Source organism: Erpetoichthys calabaricus, chromosome 10, assembly GCF_900747795.2.
Source record: "Erpetoichthys calabaricus chromosome 10, fErpCal1.3, whole genome shotgun sequence".
Lineage (NCBI taxonomy): Eukaryota > Metazoa > Chordata > Cladistia > Polypteriformes > Polypteridae > Erpetoichthys > Erpetoichthys calabaricus.
In genome coordinates, this window is record NC_041403.2 from 115,897,604 (window position 1) to 115,917,519 (window position 19,916).

General features: G+C 39.0%; 2 protein-coding genes across 3 annotated transcripts in view; one reads left to right on the top strand and one right to left on the bottom strand.

The window, feature by feature from the left end:
- The first annotated feature begins 469 nt into the window (after window positions 1-469).
- Window positions 470-11,266, top strand: LOC114659326 (gastrula zinc finger protein XlCGF7.1-like). Its single transcript, XM_028811756.2, has 3 exons — window positions 470-676; window positions 2,891-2,989; window positions 9,915-11,266. Exon 3 carries the CDS (start codon window positions 9,918-9,920, stop codon window positions 10,899-10,901), a length of 984 nt encoding a protein of 327 aa, XP_028667589.2. The 5' UTR covers window positions 470-676; window positions 2,891-2,989; window positions 9,915-9,917; the 3' UTR covers window positions 10,902-11,266.
- A 4,991-nt stretch (window positions 11,267-16,257) lies between these two features.
- Window positions 16,258-19,916, bottom strand: part of dhx35 (DEAH-box helicase 35) — a 53,951-nt gene continuing 50,292 nt past the window's right edge. The window contains exons 20-22 of one of the 2 annotated variants that reach the window (XM_028811758.2): window positions 19,840-19,911; window positions 16,824-16,935; window positions 16,258-16,616 (exon numbers count right to left, since the gene is read on the bottom strand). In XM_028811758.2, coding sequence (XP_028667591.1) covers window positions 16,578-16,616; window positions 16,824-16,935; window positions 19,840-19,911 — 223 coding nt within the window. In that variant the 3' untranslated portion in view covers window positions 16,258-16,577. Of the gene's footprint in view, window positions 16,936-19,839; window positions 19,912-19,916 lie in introns of both variants that reach the window. The other variant, XM_051932819.1, reaches the window with a different exon arrangement.

Here is a 19,916-nt window from a genome sequence, read left to right on the forward strand (position 1 = left end):
AAAATGCTTCAGTTGCCTCACATTTTTATGCAATCGTTTTGTTCACCCCACTGAATTAAAGCTGAAAGTCTGCACTTCAACTGCATCTGAGATGTTTCATTTGAAATTCATTGTGGTAATGTACAGAACCAAAATTAGAAAAAAGCTGTCTCTGTCCAAATATTTATGGACCTAACTGTAAGATGCATACAATTATTGCTGATTTCCAGGCATAAAATATTCCACACAATCTTAATATTAATAATAAAGTTGCCCTGCCTAATAACCGTTCCTGTCTCCTTGATCGTTTTTATTACCGCCGTGCTTGCTGCTTTGATGTTAAATTGATTTTAATACTTAAACTAAAAAGCAGCGAAGTGCAGTAAAACTTTTCCTTCCACATGAGTGGTCGCGCTTACTGAACGTGTCGCTGCCTTCATTGTCAGCGTCGGCTTGTTTCATGACGTCCTCCGTACAGCAGGGGGCGCACGTAGGGGGCGCTGGTCGCTAAAGACGAGAGACGGAAAGGCAGTGAATCCGACAGAAAGAAGATGGGATGCTTGGAAGCTGTTGGTGGAATCTGCTTCTCTTTATTTAGATCCTTTTCAAGCTAGCATTTGCAAGTGCAGCGAAACGTATCTAATAATACAAACTGGATAATTGCTGAGAAAAATGAGCGCACGAGCCACAAGTACAGGTGGGCAATATGAGCTTTTCTCAGTACCGCAGTTTGTCTGTATTTGATTCCATGGGGTATTAATGGGGCCTCCTGGTTCTAATAGTATTCTTTCGTGGCGGAGGTCTGTTTAAAAAACGTGTATAGATGTATAAAAGCCAAATGTTGGCGGCACTGCATTTAGAGCCCCGTCCGGGATTCATTCCTGCCTTCCTCTCCGTGCTGTTGGAGAGGCGCCGAATGCTCGCGGCACTGAATTTCCAAAGTTAACTGGGTATACACATTCTGTGAAAAGACCTGGGACAAAAAAAAATGACACGGCAAGCCGACCGTTATATTATTTTTTCCCCAGCTTATATTTATATTAGCTGAAATTGACCGTCTAATAAAAAAAATGAAATTTTGGCAAACTTAGAAGGTAAGGCAAACCTAACGCATGGATGCGCACCGAAGGCTGTGATTTCATCCGGCTGACCAGAGATCTGCTGTCTTGATGTCTTTTAGATCAAGTAGCAGTTGGCTGCATTCTTTCATTATTTAAGGAAATTGCGTTCAGCCCATAAACAAAGAAAAGCAGTTAATCGCATTTAGATAAGTTAAACCTTTGTTAGTTCCAAGTGGCAAACTGTCAAGCTTTGGTTTCTGTTGTGCACCAAGGTCCAAGGTTTTGAATGTTACTTTATTTAGTTATGTTTACACAACAAAACATAAAATGTGCCTTCTTGGTTGCATCTGATGACAAGACAGAAAGAAATGAAACAAAACAAAGACAAGACAGGCAAAGAAAAGGCAGTTTGAGTGTGCGTATTTACACAAAAATGGTTACAGGATACAGATCAGATTGCCACTATTTTCTCCGATATTCCTTATTAAATAGTTATATGGTTCTAGGAAGAAAGGAATTTCTGGAGCGATTGTGTGTGGGTTTTGAAAGCAACTACCCTTCCTGATTTAGATAGATAGATAGATAGATAGTTACTTTACTGAAGTAAAGTTCTACATGTAATGGATGTCCGTCATCAGTTGAGATGATTTCCATTTCTTTAGCACCATCCTCTGACACACACTTGCCAGATCATCTAAATCAGCCACAATACATTTAGCTGCATGCTTAGTAATCGGCTGGAGCTTTTTTCAATTTTGGTGTCTCAGACCAGGCAATGAAACTGAAAATGATAACAGACTGGATGATACTGCGAGAAAAGGAAAATATGAGGTCCTTGTCTACTTTAAATAGTTTGAGTTTATGGAGGAGAATTGCATTTATAGACTTATTTATTTTGAATTTCCTTTCCAGTTAAAATTGTTATCTAAGTTAGTTCCCAAGTTTTTTTTTATTCTTTCACTATTTTTGCCTCCACCCTTAAAACAACAATGGGTGAACAGGCAGATTTCTAAAATCAAGTACTTCTTTGGTCACCAGTAAGTTAGCAGCCTTTAAATGGATGAAGCAGTTTGGACAGTAGAAGCGAGTGTAGGTGGATGGATTAACCTTAGTTACAGTAACATACTGACCCACAGGTGCCTGTTGTCCTTGTTTTGAACCACCTGTACCAGTAGGTTTGATATTTCTAAAGGTTTTGATTGGTTTTCCATGCAACAGACTGTGTACAAGGAAGCATTGGCCTACTCTTTATATGCATTTTTTTCTTTTTGTGTTGTGAAGGCAAGACTTATTTACAGTAATCCAAATGTGGTTTCATTGCCAATTTATAGTTTGTGGATAAAGAAATATAGGTTTTACTTTCTTTTAAGCAGGGCTCTGGAGTCAGTAAGAATGTACAGACTCCAACGAAATGAAAATTGTAATAGGTATTTGATTTCATATACAGTTTCTCAAGACTAATTTTTTCATCCAGCCTTTTATAAAAATGTAATTTCTTTATTTTTGAAGTTTTGTCTTATGCTTTTCAATTATTTTAACTTCTTAAATAAATAATTTTAAAAGAACCTTAAAATCCAAACTCAAGCAAGTTAGGGTGCTAAAAAGTAGCCTGATGTTTCACATTAGCAGTGATGAAATGCCTTGTATGTTGTGTGCTTTCAGTCAGCACAGTAAGTATATTTGTCTAATTACCAATGGAGGAGTCTGAGTCCAAGGTTCTGTGTAGCGACTCCGCAGCGCTGCTTTTGAGGCATTGGCTTTGCAACATGTTTACTTCTGAAGTATCCTGTACATAAACTAAAAATAGTCGTAACAGCTTACAAAAGTGATGCTATGTTTTACTTCTACAGGTTACCCCAAAAGAAACTACTAGAACATTTGCCAATGTAAAAAGAACCCTCTACTATTTGGGCCCAACTGCTGTGGAACAGGTGACCCTTGTATAAGCGGTAATGGCCTTCTGTTTCACTTCTTAGAATGAGATATTGGTGAGCCTGCATGTGTTTGTAAATGTCATTCATGTGGCCTTAGTTTGAAGTCCCTACTGCAGACTATTTGTCCTTCTGAAATAGTGTTTTTTTTTCTTTATAAATCTTAATGTTGGTTTCAAAACATTGAGCAATAACATGGTATTACTTAATCAAACAAATTATGTTACAGAGACAGCCATTTACTTCAAAATCAGCCATCCATCCATCCATTCTCCAACCCGCTGAATCCAAGCACAGGGTCACGGGGGTCTGCTGGAGCCAATCCCAGCCAACACAGGGCACAAGGCAGGAACCAATCCCGGGCAGGGTGCCAACCCACCGCAGACTTCAAAATCAATGCAGAGGAAACAAACAAAATAGAAATTGAAAAAAAGCAAAACAAGATTTTTGCTTCCCCATCCCAGCCTAAGAGAAAAAGAAGACAGAGAGGAAAAATCTTAACTTTGAAAATATAACCGAGCAGATTATATCATAAGAAAGTCAATCACAGGCTTGGCATGCTTATTCTAAAATGACATTAATGATAATCTAATGAAACTTGGTGGATTGGCAGATAATCTAGAGTTCATTGAGTTGTTGCAGAGGGACTTCATCAGATTTGTGGCGTATGAAATTTAATGTAAGTAAATGTAAAGTATACATGTAGGAAGTAAAAATGTTAGATTTCAGTACACAATAAGATGTCTGAAAATTAAAAGTACACCTTATGAGAAAGATTTAAGAGTCGTAGCGGACTCAATCTCAACTACCAGACAGTGTTCAGAAGCCATTAAGGTTAAAAAATGTTAGGTCATATAGCGCCCTGATGTTAGGCCCTGCTTAAGCTTTATAACACACTGGTGAGCCCTCATCTGGAGTACTGTGTGCAGTTTTGGTCTCCAGACTAGAAAATGTCCAGAGAAGAGTGACTTAGGCTGTTGCCAGGGCTACAGGGGATGAATTATGAGGAAAAAGGGCTGAGCTTTACCAGTTTAGGCAAAAGGTGATTTAAAGATGATATGCTGGAAGTGTTTAAAGTTATGATGGGAATTAGTCCAGTGGATCGAGACTGTTACTTTAAAATGAGTTCATCAAGAACAAGGGGGCACAGGTACAAACCTTTTATTGGTAAATTTTGTTAAACTGAAAATGCAAATAAACCTGATGTATCTCATACAGAAGTGAATGCTGAATGGGTGAGTAGAATATACTGTATACTTGGCTCTAAACTGAGTTCTGAAAATATAAAACATCACATGACTTGGATTGCTGAACATGCATCCAAACACAAACTCATTCAGTAAAAGAGCATAGTACACACACGTACATCTACTTCACTGCTAATACTAAAAGAAGACACACATACATTAAATGTAGAAATTACTCGCCTTCCTTCAAATCTTCTGTTACAGTGTAAAACTGTGATGTACTTGAATGAGTTAACTTATTAACACACGGTGCTGTGTATTACCTGTGCACATGCATGTTTTTTTCCCAGAACAGGATTGTGGGTTGCCAAACGTACAGCAGTATCTTGCGGGTTACACACTTATACTAGGCCTGCTTTTGGATGTTGGGTAAGTTAGAACGTGTTTTTGGAATGTGGGAGGAAATTGGAGTACTGTACCCAGAAAAAAAACACCTGGACATTGTAAAAACATACAAATTCCAAAAAGAAAATGACTGGCCTAGGAATAGTAACTGGGTTTTACAAGCTGTGTGGCGGCAGCAGCAGCACTAACCATTTCACCACCCTTGAGGGCTGCTCTACGTGCCAAAATCTTACTGGAAAGTAATGATATTCAAATTCATGGTTCAATCCTTGCACCTTTTTTGTGTGAAGTTTGCATGTTCTTTCATATCTGCATGGGTTTTTTGATGGACCTTTCTAGGGTTAGTTCCTAGTCAGAATAGGCTCCTGTCCTCCGCCACCCTGAACTGGATTAATTCCATATTTTTTTTGATTTTGTTATATTTTATCTAGTGAGGAAAAAGGTCAATAGCAGAGTCTTCCTCTGTCCCTTAATATATACTGGGTACTATGTTTTATATGTACAGTACTGTGCAAAAGTTTTAGGAAGGTGTGAAAAAATGCTGTAAACAAAGAATGCTTTCAAAAATGGAAGTGTTAATCATTTATTTTCATCAATCAACAAAATGCAGTGAATGAACAAAACAGAAATGTAAATCAAATCAATATTTGGTGTGACCACCCTTTGCCTTCAAAACAGCATCAATTCTTCTAGGTACACTTGCACACAGTTTTTGAAGGAACTCGGTTGCTAGGTTGTTCCAAACATCTTGGAGAACTAACTACAGATCTATCTGTGGATGTAGGCTTCCACACATCCTTCTGTCTCTTCATGTAATCCCAGACACACTCGATGATGTTGAGATCAGGGCTCTGTGGGGGCCATACCATAACTTCCAGGACTTCTTGTTCTTCTTTACGCTGAAGATACTTCTTAATGACTTTGGCTGTATGTTTGGGGTCGTTGTCCTGCTACAGAATAAATTTGGGGCCAATCATACCCCTCCCTGATGGTATTGCAGGATGGATAAGTATCTGCCTGTATTTCTCAGTATTGAGAACACCATTAATCCTGACCAAATCTCCAACTCCATTTGCAGAAATGCAGCCCCAAACGTTCAAGGAACCTCCACAATGCTCCACTGTTGCCTGTACACACTCATTATTGTACTGCTGTCCAGCCCTTCGACGAACAAACTGCCTTCTGCTACAGCCAAATATTTCAAATTTTGACTCATCAGTCCAGAGCACCTGCGGCCATTTTTCTGCACCCCAGTTCCTATGTTTTCGTGCGTACTTGAGTTGCTTGGCCTTGTTTCCATGTCGGAGGTATGGCTTTTTGGCTGCAACTCTTCCATGAAGACCACTTCTGGCCAGACTTCTCTGGACAGTAGATGGGTGTACCTGGGTCCCACTGGTTTCTGCCAGTTCTGAGCTGATGGCACTGCTGGACATCTTCCGATTTCGAAGGGTAATAATTCTTTGGCCGACCACTGCGTTTACGATCCTCAACGTTGCCCGTTTCTTTGTGCTTCTTCAAAAGAGCTTGAACAGCACATCTTGAAACCCCAGTCTGCTTTGAAATCTTTGTCTGGGAGAGACCTTGCTGATGCAGTATAACTACCTTGTGTCTTGTTGCTGTGCTCAATCTTGCCATGACATGAATCTGTCTTCCACAACCTCATCTTGGCAGCAGAGTTTGGCTGTTCCTCACCCAGTTTTAAGCCTCCTACACAGCTGTTTCTGTTTCAGTTAATGACTGTGTTTCAACCTATGTGTGACATTGATGATCATTAGCACCTGTTTGGTAGAATTGGTTGATCATACACCTGACTATAATCCTACACAATCCCTGACTTTGTGCAAGTGTACATTTAAGAATTGATGCTGGTTTGAAGGCAAAAGGTAGTAACACCAAATATTGATTTGATTTTTCTTTTGTTCGCTCACTTTGTATTTTGTAAATTGATAACAATAAACAATCATTATTTATATTTCTGAAAGCATTCTGTTTACAGCATTTTTCACACCTGCCTAAAACTTTTGCACAGTACTGTACATATAACTGTCACCTTCCAAGTGAGTATTACAATAATAAGCTGAAGAATGATGAACCCTTAACTACTCACACCATCTCTCTAAAGTACTCGTGCAGTGTTAAAATGGCTATTTATACTCGCGCTGTTAGGTTGTAATAAAAATATTGCAATCATTTTAAATTGTACATGTTTTTAATGTAATTTAATACCAAATTACTGAATAGTATGACACAGTCTAGGACTATCTGAAAATAAACCTGATCCACTTCTCCAGTGCTCATTCTTCACTGGTCATACTTTCATCCACTGCAGGATTTGCACATGTATCACATTTCACTTCAGTTGTTGAATGTTCTTTGCAGACAAGGTAATAGCATGACCATAACATCTCATTGTTGTAGCTCTGTTTTTAGCTCTTCCACACAGGTGACACTGTTTTCAAACTTTTGGAGGAGGATCAGAATTGTTCTCTTATTGTTGTGGTTTATACAGGGTGAGCTAAAAAGAAGTACCACATTTCAAACGTTTATTCTATGAAAACGCTACAAGATAAAATAAATTTCATTACAACACAAAAAAGGGTATACAAAATAGATTTGTTTCACTGTGTTTTAAAAATGATGTCTTCAAGGTGGTGGCCATCATTAGCGATACACTCTTCAAGATGATTTCTGAATGCTCGCAAGACTCATTTGGCCATTTGAAGGGGAATCTCTGTACCGTATGAACTGTTGCTCCATCATGTTGACACCAGGCATCTACCACATCTGTTTCTTTCAGTTGGGATGGCAAAAAGTTCTCTAGCATTTCAATGTAATGTTCTGAAGTGACTGTGACTGTTGCTCCCCCTTTCTCCAAAAAGTATGGGCTTAAAATGCCAAATTCTGCAGTGGCACACCAAACTGTAACACACTCACTGTGCAGGGGTCTCTGATGAAGTTCACAAGGGTTGGTTTCGGCCCAGTAGTGAAAGTTTTGCTTATTTACACAACCATTCAAATGGAAATGTGCCTCGTTGCTGCACATGACAATGGCATCTCGATGAACAGTTTGCAGAATGTTCGCACACAACTCTCTACGGTTCTCCCAGTTGCTCTCAGTGAGTTCCTGCACTACCATCATTTTCTATGGATGGAAATTAAGGTCCTCATGCAAAATCCTCCTCAAAGACGTGTTGGAAATGCCTAAGCTAGAAGCAGGTTTGTGCGCTGAACGTCTAGGAGACTGATGCCCTTACAGTTTGGATGTTTTCAGGTGTTCGTACAGTCCAAGGAATTCCTGGAGATTTTCTGTTCAATGTTGTACCCGTCTATGTAAATTTAGCCAACCACTGAAAAATTGTTTTCCGATTTGGGATGTCATCGTTAGGAGGAATACTGAAGTGCGTTTGGAAGGCTCGTTGCGTAGTGATGATGGATTCCTTGTTTTTGAAGAATACTTCCGACAGTGAAAGCAAGGTGTGCACTGGAGGAAGGCATGTTGCTAACTGAAAACTACAAAGGATCACCTATCAAAGGACCCCCACCCCAACCCACTCGGCTGCCTCTACCTCACACAGTGACCTTGAGAAATGTGGTACTTCATTTTGGCTCACCCGTATTTGGCCAAGAAGCATTTTTCAACAGTGATATTATTCATCTGTGGTTAGGTTACAGCAGGTGCCTTTCAATTGGCAGTTAGTCTTATCACAATGTCGAAAGGACCACTGGAGAAATTGTTTGGTCTGTTGGGTTGTTTACTGCAGTACACTTATAGTTTCCAGTAAAAAAATGGTTAGGCGTCACAAAGTGTAATGATTATGATACCATACTTTGCCAGATTGTTTGGCATATACTGTGTAAAGCTGCGACACCCTCAAGAAGGCACCACCATTTCATTTATTGTGAAGATCTCACTAAGGCAGTAGTGGACTTGCAATTTTTTTACAAATTCATCAAGAATAAACCAGATGGCAGCCAGTTTATCTGTTTCTTTCCTCTGATTTCTTGTGCTTTTGTCATCAAACTGTATTGCTGACAACAGGAAGAGAAAATGACTATAGGTCACGCATGCTCAAAAATTTCTCTTCCACTTCTGTGGCCCACACAGTTCAAGAAAATTTGTGCAGCTAGCCCATTTTACCCCTGATAAAAACAAAAGGCCAAGAAACGCCATGATTTCAGTTTTTGTAACGTTTTTCGCATCTCTTTCTTTGATACTTTGACTGTACACTTGCAATATTGATGTTGGTGTACTAAACAATCTCCTCAATCATTTCATCAGAAATTTACATTTGAAAAGCTTGTACTTTCTTCTTTTACGAGCCTGGCATTGTTTATTGGACCAGGAAAAGTCTTCACAATATTTTGCTTTAAAGTTTTGGCAAAGTTGCTGACACAAAGAATTTTACACCGCATAGTTACCTTATCTTTGCAAATGCAAAATTCATCACTTTCATCATATACTTCAGAGCTTCCAGAGTCCACATTTGTGTCAGCATGTATATCGTCTTGGCAAATTTCGATTTCTGAACCTGCATTATGATCGCTTTCATTGTCGACCCTCTCTTCAATATCATCTTCATCGCTTTCTACTTCTTCAGATGAATTTTCTTCCAGCAGTATAGCTCTAATTCTATCGTCATCAAGGAACTGATCCATTTTATTAAAAATCTCTCTCTACAAAGGAAAAATTATAAGCAACAAATTATAAGAAACAAGGAAAATGTATGCAACAAACTATACATACACAAGTACCCGCACAGTGTACCAAATGCACCATATGGAACTTGCGACTGTGCATCCACTCATAAAACTGCCTGGGGGCACACTGGAGGGAAACCATTGCAACACTGTAATTATAGTGAATCAAACTGAGGGCAGATGGCGGATGCTGCCGGTACGTCCAAGTAAAAGGACGTAGGGCAAAAATAACGGAGATTGGTGTACAAAATACATCAGCATGAGTAGTTAAGGATTAAGATAAGTATTTTGTCTTTCATTCGCTAAAACCTTAATTTAATTGGTCCAATGAAAGAGTGGTGAGGTGTTGTGTATGAATGGGCTTTGTGAAGATTGCTTCCCCAAATTCTGCACTGGGTGCTGCCAACACAAACTCTAAGCCCCACAACTTTTAATTTTTTTCAGTGGGTTGGATAATGTGAGTGGGTATCTTTATTAAAAGTTGAGGACGTTCAGTATTAAGTATGATTCTCACTTAGAAGCATTAAAACATAGAATTCAGGAAATGTATGTTGTAATGTACTGCGGGTCAGGTCTTAGACCAAAAATAAAATCAATAGGAGTAAGAATCATCACAGTTATTAACAAAATAACTACATCTTTATTTTTGACAGAATATGGCATCTATCCTAATAAAAGAAGAACTACTTGAACACTGCTCTGATGAAGAGACAGAAAATCTTTCTGAATACACACTTGTTTATATAAAGGAGGAGAAAAAGGAGTTAAATGAGATCTCCTATGTGTGTACGGAGTGTGGGAAGAGTTTTACCAAACTGGAAATGCTAACTATTCACCAACAGGCTCATAATGGCGCATCTCCACACAAGTGTGAGCAGTGTGGAGGAAACTTCAGTCATTCCAGCAGCTTAAAAAAGCACCAAAAAATTCACATGAAACAGACTGCGCCACACATGTGTAATGAGTGTGGAAAAAGCTTCAGCCAGTTTTGGTATTTGAAGGAGCACCAGAGAATTCATTCTGGTGAACCTGCCCATCAGTGTAGCATTTGCAAAAAAAGTTTTAGCCAGTCTGGAGACCTAAAGAAGCATGAGCGTATCCATACAGGGGAGACCCCATACCACTGCACAGAGTGTGACAAGAGCTTCATGCAGTCTGGGGATCTTACAAAACATCAGCGTATTCACACTGGTGAAACACCGTACCACTGCACAGTGTGTGGAAAGCGCTTTAATCAATCTGTACATCTTCGAAAACACCAGCGTATCCACACCGGTGAGACCCCCTATCATTGTACAGTTTGTGGGAAGAGGTTCAAAAGAGCTGACACATATAAAATACACCAGAGGACTCACACTGGAGAAACTCCGTATCACTGCACTGAGTGTGGAAAGAGTTTCAGTTATTTAGGAGGCCTCAAAACGCACAAGAGGGTACATACAGGTGAAACTCCTTATTCCTGCAATGTATGCAGCAAGAGCTTCAGTCAGTCTGGGACCTTAAAGAAACATCAGCGAATTCACACAGGAGAGACCCCATATCACTGTGAAGAATGTGGCAGAGGCTTCACACAGTCCGTACACTTGAAATCCCACCAGCGAGTCCACACAGGCCTGAAGCCAAAGCAGCAGAAGGAGTAAGGTTAGAAAATGGTGTGTAAATAGAATAATGAAATCATATCGGTCTGAGCCGGAAATATCAGTGGAATATTACAGTTGTGAAATGTCTGCTTAAATGTAGCCAAGTCAAGAAACAAATGTATTATCGGGGGTTAGAGGACTTGTTTAATAAAAATGTTGCTTTTGTTGTTAAATTGTTCGTGTCCAACACCAAAATAAATCTGTGTTACTGAAGAGTTGTGTACCTCTTTGAACAAAATACTTTGTGTTATGGAACAGCAGAATGGGGATCAAGAAAAGGGAGTGGAGCACAGTTAGTATCAACTTGGTAAAGCAACAGTACATCTTATCAACCTGCCTTCAGAATTGTAGAAAGATGGGGAACACGGTTTATGGTATCAATGCAAGGAGAATTTCTGTTAACATTAATTTAATGTACTGTTTAACATAACTGAAATTTTGTATTTGCATAGTTTGTACTTTTTATACTGTTGTCAGCATTATGTAAACTTTGTTTACAGTTTAAAAAAGTCAGACTGGCAGATTGTTGTTTTCTAGTCTTTACATCTTCTTTCTCAGAAAGATCAGAATATTTTATGTAATATATACTAGCCAAGGTACATGTCAAAAATCTGTAATTGAATAATTTTAAAATGTTTGCTGTCTCTTGGTGCTATGTGTACTTTCAGCGTCTTTCCTCAGTATGTGTGTGTGTCAAAGGCTTTTCACCGGTGTTTCCTTTCTTGAGCACGTTCCCGTAAGGCCAGTTTCTCTGACTGTCGTGACTTTCAAGGTGCCTTTGTCACCTTCACTTCTACTTTCTGCCTTTACTCCTGTGTCTCGTACCCACACGTCCTCTTTTGTTGCATCACCAAAGTCCCACTGGCCAATCAGTTTGCTCTGATTGATTGGGCACACAGATGTTAGCGTTTTATTACCGTACATAGTAGATTATTGCAGTATCTTAAAGTTAACTTTGCCATTTATTGCTGGTTTGTATTACGAATTACCAATTACACACAGGAGATTTTAAAAAGGAAAAAAAATAATCTTGGTAAATGTTTCTGGTAATGTCTGAACTCTGCCCTTTCATCTTGCATTCTAATGGTTTATCACAATTAGCACTCAATTTGATGTCAGTACTATTTGTGAAACATCAATCTAGTGACAGATTATACTGTATTTTCTTTTAAGGAATTACTATTTATCAGGTAATATTTCTTAGGGTTGCAACAACTAATCAATGTAATCAATTAGAATTTTACTATTCTGTCTATTTAGCATTGAACCCACTTGATTCAATTCATGGTAGTTGAAAGTCATAGTCTAACCTGTAGCTTCAGGCACAATGCAGGTAACAGGCCTGGATGGGACGCCAGGCCATTGCAGTGCCACTTTAAGTCCCCAGGTGACCCATCACACATGGGATATGGGAGGTAAAAGGGCGTCCCTGGCCAAAACCTGCATAGGCACGTGGAGAGCATGCAGACTCCACATAAGACAGTGACTGGTCAGGATTCAGAGTTAGTCATCAGGAGATGTGCTGCAGTAGTGCCAACCACCATACCACACCTGATTAACTGTTAGAAGGTCAAAATATAGAGAAATACCCAAAACAGAGCAGAGAGCAAGAGTCATTCAAAATAATGCCAAGAACACTGTCAACCGCATCCTATCCAAAATGGATGGCGCTGTGGTGAGTACACAACTCTGATTGCTTTCTGTCCTGTGCTGTGCCCCAGCTTTATTTTTGTTTACTGTTCTGTTTCTTTAGATCAGCATACTAGGCCATGTTTGTGTGCTGCTTTGTGGTAGCCCTGAGGCCTGAGGTTTGACCCCAGGTTGCGCCTGTCAGTAACACTGTAATCACTAACTAGATCAAGTAAGACATGTAGGAACAGATGAGCATGCAGACAATTCTACATTTTATTTATGCAGTACTTTATTGAAAGTCACCTATAAAGTCATTAAACTTGCACATTACCGGTTGTCATGACAGTGCAGTGAGAGACAGTCTGACAGGCCACTTCACTCATTTTTTGTGTCTACTTTCCACATCCTCACTAACTGCGTTTTGGAGACCTTACTTACAAAAAAAAACAATGTACACATGGTGTAACATTCAAGTGCATTGGTACACTTGGTTAGCTTGTTTGAAAGTGTAATTTTAAACTTGTCTGGTCACTTTGAAGAGTTTATCACAATTTTGTAACCGTGAGTCCTAGTCAAAAATAAGTGATAATAGAACATACATAATTACATGGACTAGTAGTGTACATAACAGTATTTGTTTTTTAATACCATTTTACAGTGTCATGTAGCTGAAGTTACTTTTTCTAGACAGCAGATTCCAACTCAAGTACTGAAAAGATCAACATGCTATTGTTGAATGTGGAGGGTCCTGTGGCTACTTGTAGTTCTTAAAACTTACAATTTTTAAAAGAAGTAAACGATGGAGATTTAAAATCTGCACTGAACTGTCAAGGTAAAATTGTTGACTGATGTGCTGCCTGACTGGTTTCAGAAGCAGTGTGGCTCTCTGCAATTTATTATAGTGCTGGAGAAATACTGAATCATTACAAACTTCAGCTAATGCAGCCATTCTGAGTACACATTTAGTCACCGAGTGTAAAGTGCCACTGTGTAATCATTCATACATTTCTACATAAGTTGCTATAATTTCTTTACTTTTACAGACATGAGCATCATGTTACTTACCCACTTTGATTTCAAGGAGCAGGAAGGAGCCGTGAGCTGCTGTGAGCGAGATTCACATAAGACAGACACTGCACAGCCACAGAGTCGAGTGAGGGAGACCTACAGCTGCATTCTGGTATAGTGAGGGACGGTACTTACAGGAAGAGAAGCATTATTAGCAACTTGAGTTAATCAATACACATCTCATATCATACATACTGTACGTTATATGGTAATGCACATTATCCCACCCCCATGTCCTGCCCCAGGGTTTTTTTTAGCTTTAGTGTGCACAACTGCGGGTATTTTGCTGTCAGAAGTGACTGCTGAGAAAGTAACAAAAAATACTATAAAAAAATACACAAGTTGAAGCATCTGCTCTCAAGGTAACACTGAAACAGTAAGCTAATTAAAGTTATATTCGCAAAATGGTTCTGTGCTTTAAAATCAACACGTTTGCAAATTCACCAATGCTTCCCAAAGGGAGCTTTAGAATATCAAAAATGTGTAGTGTGCTGTGTTTAAGACATCCCAATGGAAACTGAACTGTCCTCACACATTTTCTTTGAAGAATAAATCCACCAGGTTTCAACAAAATGAGTCCACTAGGAGCCACACTGATTCATGTGGATGGACGGACAGACAGACATGGCCTCTCGCAGCAGGTACTTTTCACATATGTAAATACATACTAAAAAACGAACTAAATGGGCAGGGTGAAGTTCTGTGACTCACTTAGCAAGTCATTTACTAAATCATTTAAAGTGGTGTTTAGCTAAATGCCACTGATTGTGGAAGCATTTCATCTAAAATGAGGGTTAGGGTTCATTAAAGGATGCCAGTGATTGCTACTCTCGGAGCCAGCAGTGCCTTAAAAGGACCGAGCAACAGTATCTCACCTACAGGCCTCCTCCATACTCTGTAACATAAGCACAAGTAGTCTGGCTTAGGAAAAGCAGCCGTTGTACACTACGCCCTTCAAAGTGCCTTTTGGATTTTCTTCACAACTCGGTGCTTAAAGTGGTCATGTTGGCCAAGGGAACGCTGTTCAAACCCTCTACTGATCACTTAGCCTTGACTAGTACTTGCAGAACCCAGAAATGTGCCACTATAGTTGGCTACTTTTTTCCCCTCATAATCTTGAGACAAGACCTGGTACACAATTCAGACAATTATTTCAAAAAGTAGGTAGGAATAAAAACTGCAGAACTGAAAAAACAAAACATGACTGGATTTAATGGTATCTGTTTTTGCAGTTTATTGTGTCACAATACAAAACTAAAGGGAACGCATGTGTTTCAGATGTACCGTTGTAAATGAAATGTAAATGATATTTGACTGAGCAGCAAAAGAGCTCCGTGACAGAGGCACATGGTCTCTCTAGGGTTTGGTGGCTCCATCATTACAGCTTTAAAATTAGGCTGCACATATTCTTTCACTTTCAGTGATAAAGTGTATAACAAAGCAAAACACACAGTTGAATCTGCCAACTAATTCAATGTTTCTTTAATCTGGGCTCCTGTATTTTGAAGCGCCTTTCCACCGTCTATGTGACTCCAGTCTCATAAAGCTCTGCTTTAACTATGGCTGTCCTACTTACAGGTATTGGGCCTGCAGTTTACAGACACTCAGAATCGCACTTGTTGTTCAAGTTTCGGCACACGTGCACACAATATCTTTTTTTTTTTTCCTTTTTGCTGTAAATGCACCTGCTTAATAAAAATAAAAAAACACCTTAAAAGATTCCCAAAATCTTTAAATAAATGGAGTGAGGGGAGCTTCAGCACTCAACCTACTGGAAACCAAAAAAAGGTAAAAAAAAAAAAAATTTATATATATATATATATATATATATATATATATATATATAAATGTTACCTATTAAAATGAAATGACGTTAATTTAAATTAAATATGAATAAAACACACCCTGAGCAGATTATATACTCTGACTGACATACATGCACCTTAGACTCTGCATTTAAACAGACCATTAGGTTAATCTGAAGAATAACAAACTGTCAAAACTGTGTTAATAACTTTACATTAAGATTGTCCCAATGTAGACAACAAAAAAAGAAATCCACACAAAAAATGGAAAGCTGGTTTTGAGGCACAGTAATCCAGACTGAGTTTTTAGGCTTTTTCTTATTGGCAGAAACCCACTAGCTTTCCATAACTATATAATTTTTAACTGCAGATCTTGCTAGAGAAAGCTTGTTTTTGAGGTACAGAGCAACACGTGACTGAATACAACGTCTAAAGGTCCATCTCCCATTCTCTGTCACAACTAAGTCCACCCTCCTGGAAATTTTTCATCAGACAAAAATTACAAAACTAGCTGTGCTACCCACCTAAGAGAGGTTGAATTCGAAGTGATCAATGTAGACTCCAGTGTTAATATTTGCAGTGCTTGCAAAAAATAAAACGCATTGCATTTTTCATTCCAACAGATGGAGTATCACAAACATTAACACTGCTTTTACTCATCCCATACCAATTGGCATACAACAGAGACATTGCAATTCCAAAGACGGAGATTCAAGTATTAAAACATCATAATTTTACTTCTTCTGTACTTGCCACCAAGCGTACCTATTTCATTCATAAGCAAAGGTAACACAGAGTAAGCAGAAAAGATGATGCTAAGTGAAGGGAAGATGGAAGGATCAAGGTCCCCATAATTTCACAAAAAATTTATTTTTCTTCACAGACATTACCAATAAAATTCTTCACAGAAGAATAAAAATACTTTGTTACAAAAAAATCTGCAGACTTGCACAAATTGCAAATACTTTTGGTAAATTCAAAATCCTTACAATTATTCAAGTTTGCAGCACATAGGAAAAAATAGTCCTTGGTTTGCCTATTTACACAGATGAGTTGTTGCTTTTGGGGCTTTCAGCATCTTCTAGATGATACCATTAGGACATCCCATTGATGGTCATTCAGGCACAACTCCTTTTCACCAAGAGATGGTATTGGTTTCAGCCGAGGCAACTCAGGTCACTTTAGCTTTCTTGTTGGCAAATGACAAGTGCTGAACAAAAGAAAAAAAAATCTATTTACAAGTTACTTCAATAAGAAATATTATTAAGTAAAAAAAAAAACTAACTCTCACAATCTATCAGCTTTTATTTCTTACAAGTTTAGTTTTTAAATTACTACTGATTCAGTTTTCCACTGTTACTACTTAGCAAGTGTAGGTGTCACCGAAGGCAAACCCCAGAAGATGAAGAGTTCCTACCGTTCCTTCTTGGTAGTAGTGTGGTGCTAATTCTACCAGCCAGGATGACTCCACCACGGTCACGTCTCGCATGAAGTACTGGGAAGTCTGAATTATTTCATTAAAGACAACCCTGAATAACAATCAGACAATGGTCATTCCAGACTTTGTTTCATCATTTTCCAATCAGTGAGAACAACAAGTAGGATTTCTTTCAAGTTAAGTCATTTTGGATAAATATTTACAAGTCACTAATATAAGATTTTTATTTTTTAAATCTGTAACAGTTTTATATTCTGTAGGTTTATGTTCTAACATTAAAGCTGAACAGTCCGTTGTTACAGCTATGAGAAGATCTGTTTGCCACCTACAAGAACGCAACAAGGTCAGCCCTCGGCGGTCTTACATGTGTTCAGACAAATCCTTTAGCTTCCAGGCATTCCTAGAGACTACAAAACATGCAGCACAGGCTACCGACCTGATCGATGTAAGCAGGTGATAAGCTTTATGGTCTGTCAAATTAAACTCACCCACTGGGTCCAAGATGGTTTAAGATATGAAGTCTCCAAAGGGGCTACTTTCACCTACACAGTAACACAGTACCTGTTTAATAAATCCTTAAAATAACAACTGAATGTAACAGCTCGGGTCAGGTTCCATCTGTAACCGTGGGGCCTTGTTCAGGTTACTCCAATGTAACAGCTGGCTACAATCCTTCACAACCTGAACTCATTTTAGATACTTCTACCAAATTCTGAACATATACAACGGCTAGCTAGCCAGCCTCTGATGCATTATAGACGCCAACGTGTAATCAGCTCAAGAACGTACAACAGTCCCAAAGCAAGAACTTTATCACTGCCTCAAGTTAGATAAACAGGATACAGCATCAAACGTCTATAACAAGGCAATGTCAATGATTGTTACATTCAGTTCAATGATCTGGCACATCATGACAGCGCACTTTCAATTCTAAAATGACTTACAAGTCACTTTGTCAGTGTAATTCCTAATCTGTCATCAACGAATATGTTCTCAGAGAACACTTCATCTAACACAGGCTGAAAAGGATGTTACAGCTCTGTCATGAGAGGAGACCATGGCATTGGGTATTTTAAAAATAAACAAAGCACAGGGGGAAAGGTGAAGGTGACAGTGTGGCGGGGCGGCTCTAGGGTGTTACTGAGTGACTGGTCTGGAGTCCATGAAAGAAGGATCAAAGGAGCCCAAGCAGGACAGAGAAGGTTCGTGAGAAAGAAAGTGTTGGGATTACAAGCCAGTGTGGTAGAAGAAAGGCAGAGCAGTTAGTGGGCCTGCAGAGGAGCGAGAGGTGTTGTGCTCCAGGATTGTATTGTTCCCACCGAGCACTCCATAGGAGCAGCAGCAATCAAGTGCTCCAGGGTTCCTGATAGACTGAAGTCAGGTGGCAGGACAGTGGAGGTCCGGCTCATAGTGCTCCAGTGGGTACTGGGATGACAGCCATCGAATGGGACTGCAGGTGTTGGCAGCATTAGGAAAACAGTAGGAATCAAATATGTGTGTTTAGCTGTCAATCCCTGAGCAAACTCAATGACTCAGCCACACTTGCAAGGGAGAACTAAGAGTTGTGCATCAACTTGATGTTGTGTCATTAGATGGTGTGAGAAAACCAAAGTCCCTGAAGGGAGTTCACACACTTATTTTTTTTCTCCATTTGTATTAAATTCTATGTTGAAAGTGCTTATTTGTACACTCTAGTAAATCTCATGGCATTGTAAAGCATACTTTACACGAGTAGTTGAAGCTAACTAGTTCAGAAGTCCATATATCTTCATAAAAACTGTCACGTGATCAAGAAGCGCTATTTTGTAGATAAAGATTTTATTAAAATCACATAATGCTATATTACTGCTAAGATGTGGCTGATTTTATTATTCCAGAGATCTTTTCTCTGGGGAAGGATGGCTGTTGTTGCAGACTACTAAGTAATTGTACTATTTCAGTTAACACAATTATTCATTATTTCCTGCTGGGAGTATTTATACTGTTATTAATACTAAAATGCTAGCATATTCTGTTGTCTTTGCTGTGTTCTTTGTTTATAAGAAAATGGTGACTTAAAAATGTCTTTTCTACTAACTTTTCATTATTACACTGTTGGAAGGCAGGCCTGTTCATTTCTGATGCACTCGGTTCTATGAACTCTAAAGAGCTGGGCCTTAGCCTCACAGGGAGGCAAGATGTCAAAAGTTGGGAGGAGTAGGCCTAGCGGTCAATTCTCTGTCTCCCCATTTCCTTCTTATCCATGTTACTGAGATGGGCTAGGTGGTCCTTAACGCTTGTGTAGAACCCCTGGCCCTTGTCTGTTTACTATGCACTGGCCATTTCACTGCATTCATGATGTGGAGGGGAAGCACAGGGAACATAAATTAGGGGTGTTGGAAAGGTGCGTCACTCGAGCATCATGTTATCTCAGCTTTGCAACTGGCCCTCTTTTGAGCCCCCGTTTTGTAAAGTCATTTTTGAATTTATTTTCTAGTGTGTATTTTTGATCTTTCTTTGAGTTTGTCTAGCAATTTTATTGCTACACTCTACCTGTTTTCAGATTCAGTTTAGGTATTTGTTCTGTTTGATTTGGTCTCTTATTGTTTGCTATTATTATCAAAAAGGACATTAGAAGTATGTTTTGTTTTTGTTAAATAGCAGTAAAGCAAAATTAGCTAGGGAGGCAGTGAGTTCACCAGTCCAGGCTGAAGACACATAAGCAAATGAGTAGCAACTACCGAGAAATAATCTGCAGGTGAGAGGGACAGAAAGTAATGGTTGATTCCCAGTTAACAAGCAGCTAGCTCAATGAAGCTGTTGGCTAAACAGCCAAATCCAAATTCAAGCACACCCAGTGTTTGACAACACTACATTCCACAACAGCATTCTCCTATTTAATTTGGTTTACTGAATTAACTGGTGCTGTTGTGACAATAATTGAGCATTAACAATAGTTTTCATACTAAATGTTTTGATTTAATCCTAGTGTAGCAAAAAACAAACAAAAGCGTACCATTTTGGTGGTCTCTCTACATACAGGACTGAAGTTGGATGTATGTGCAGTTCATGGTCATCACGAAGTGTCCTTGA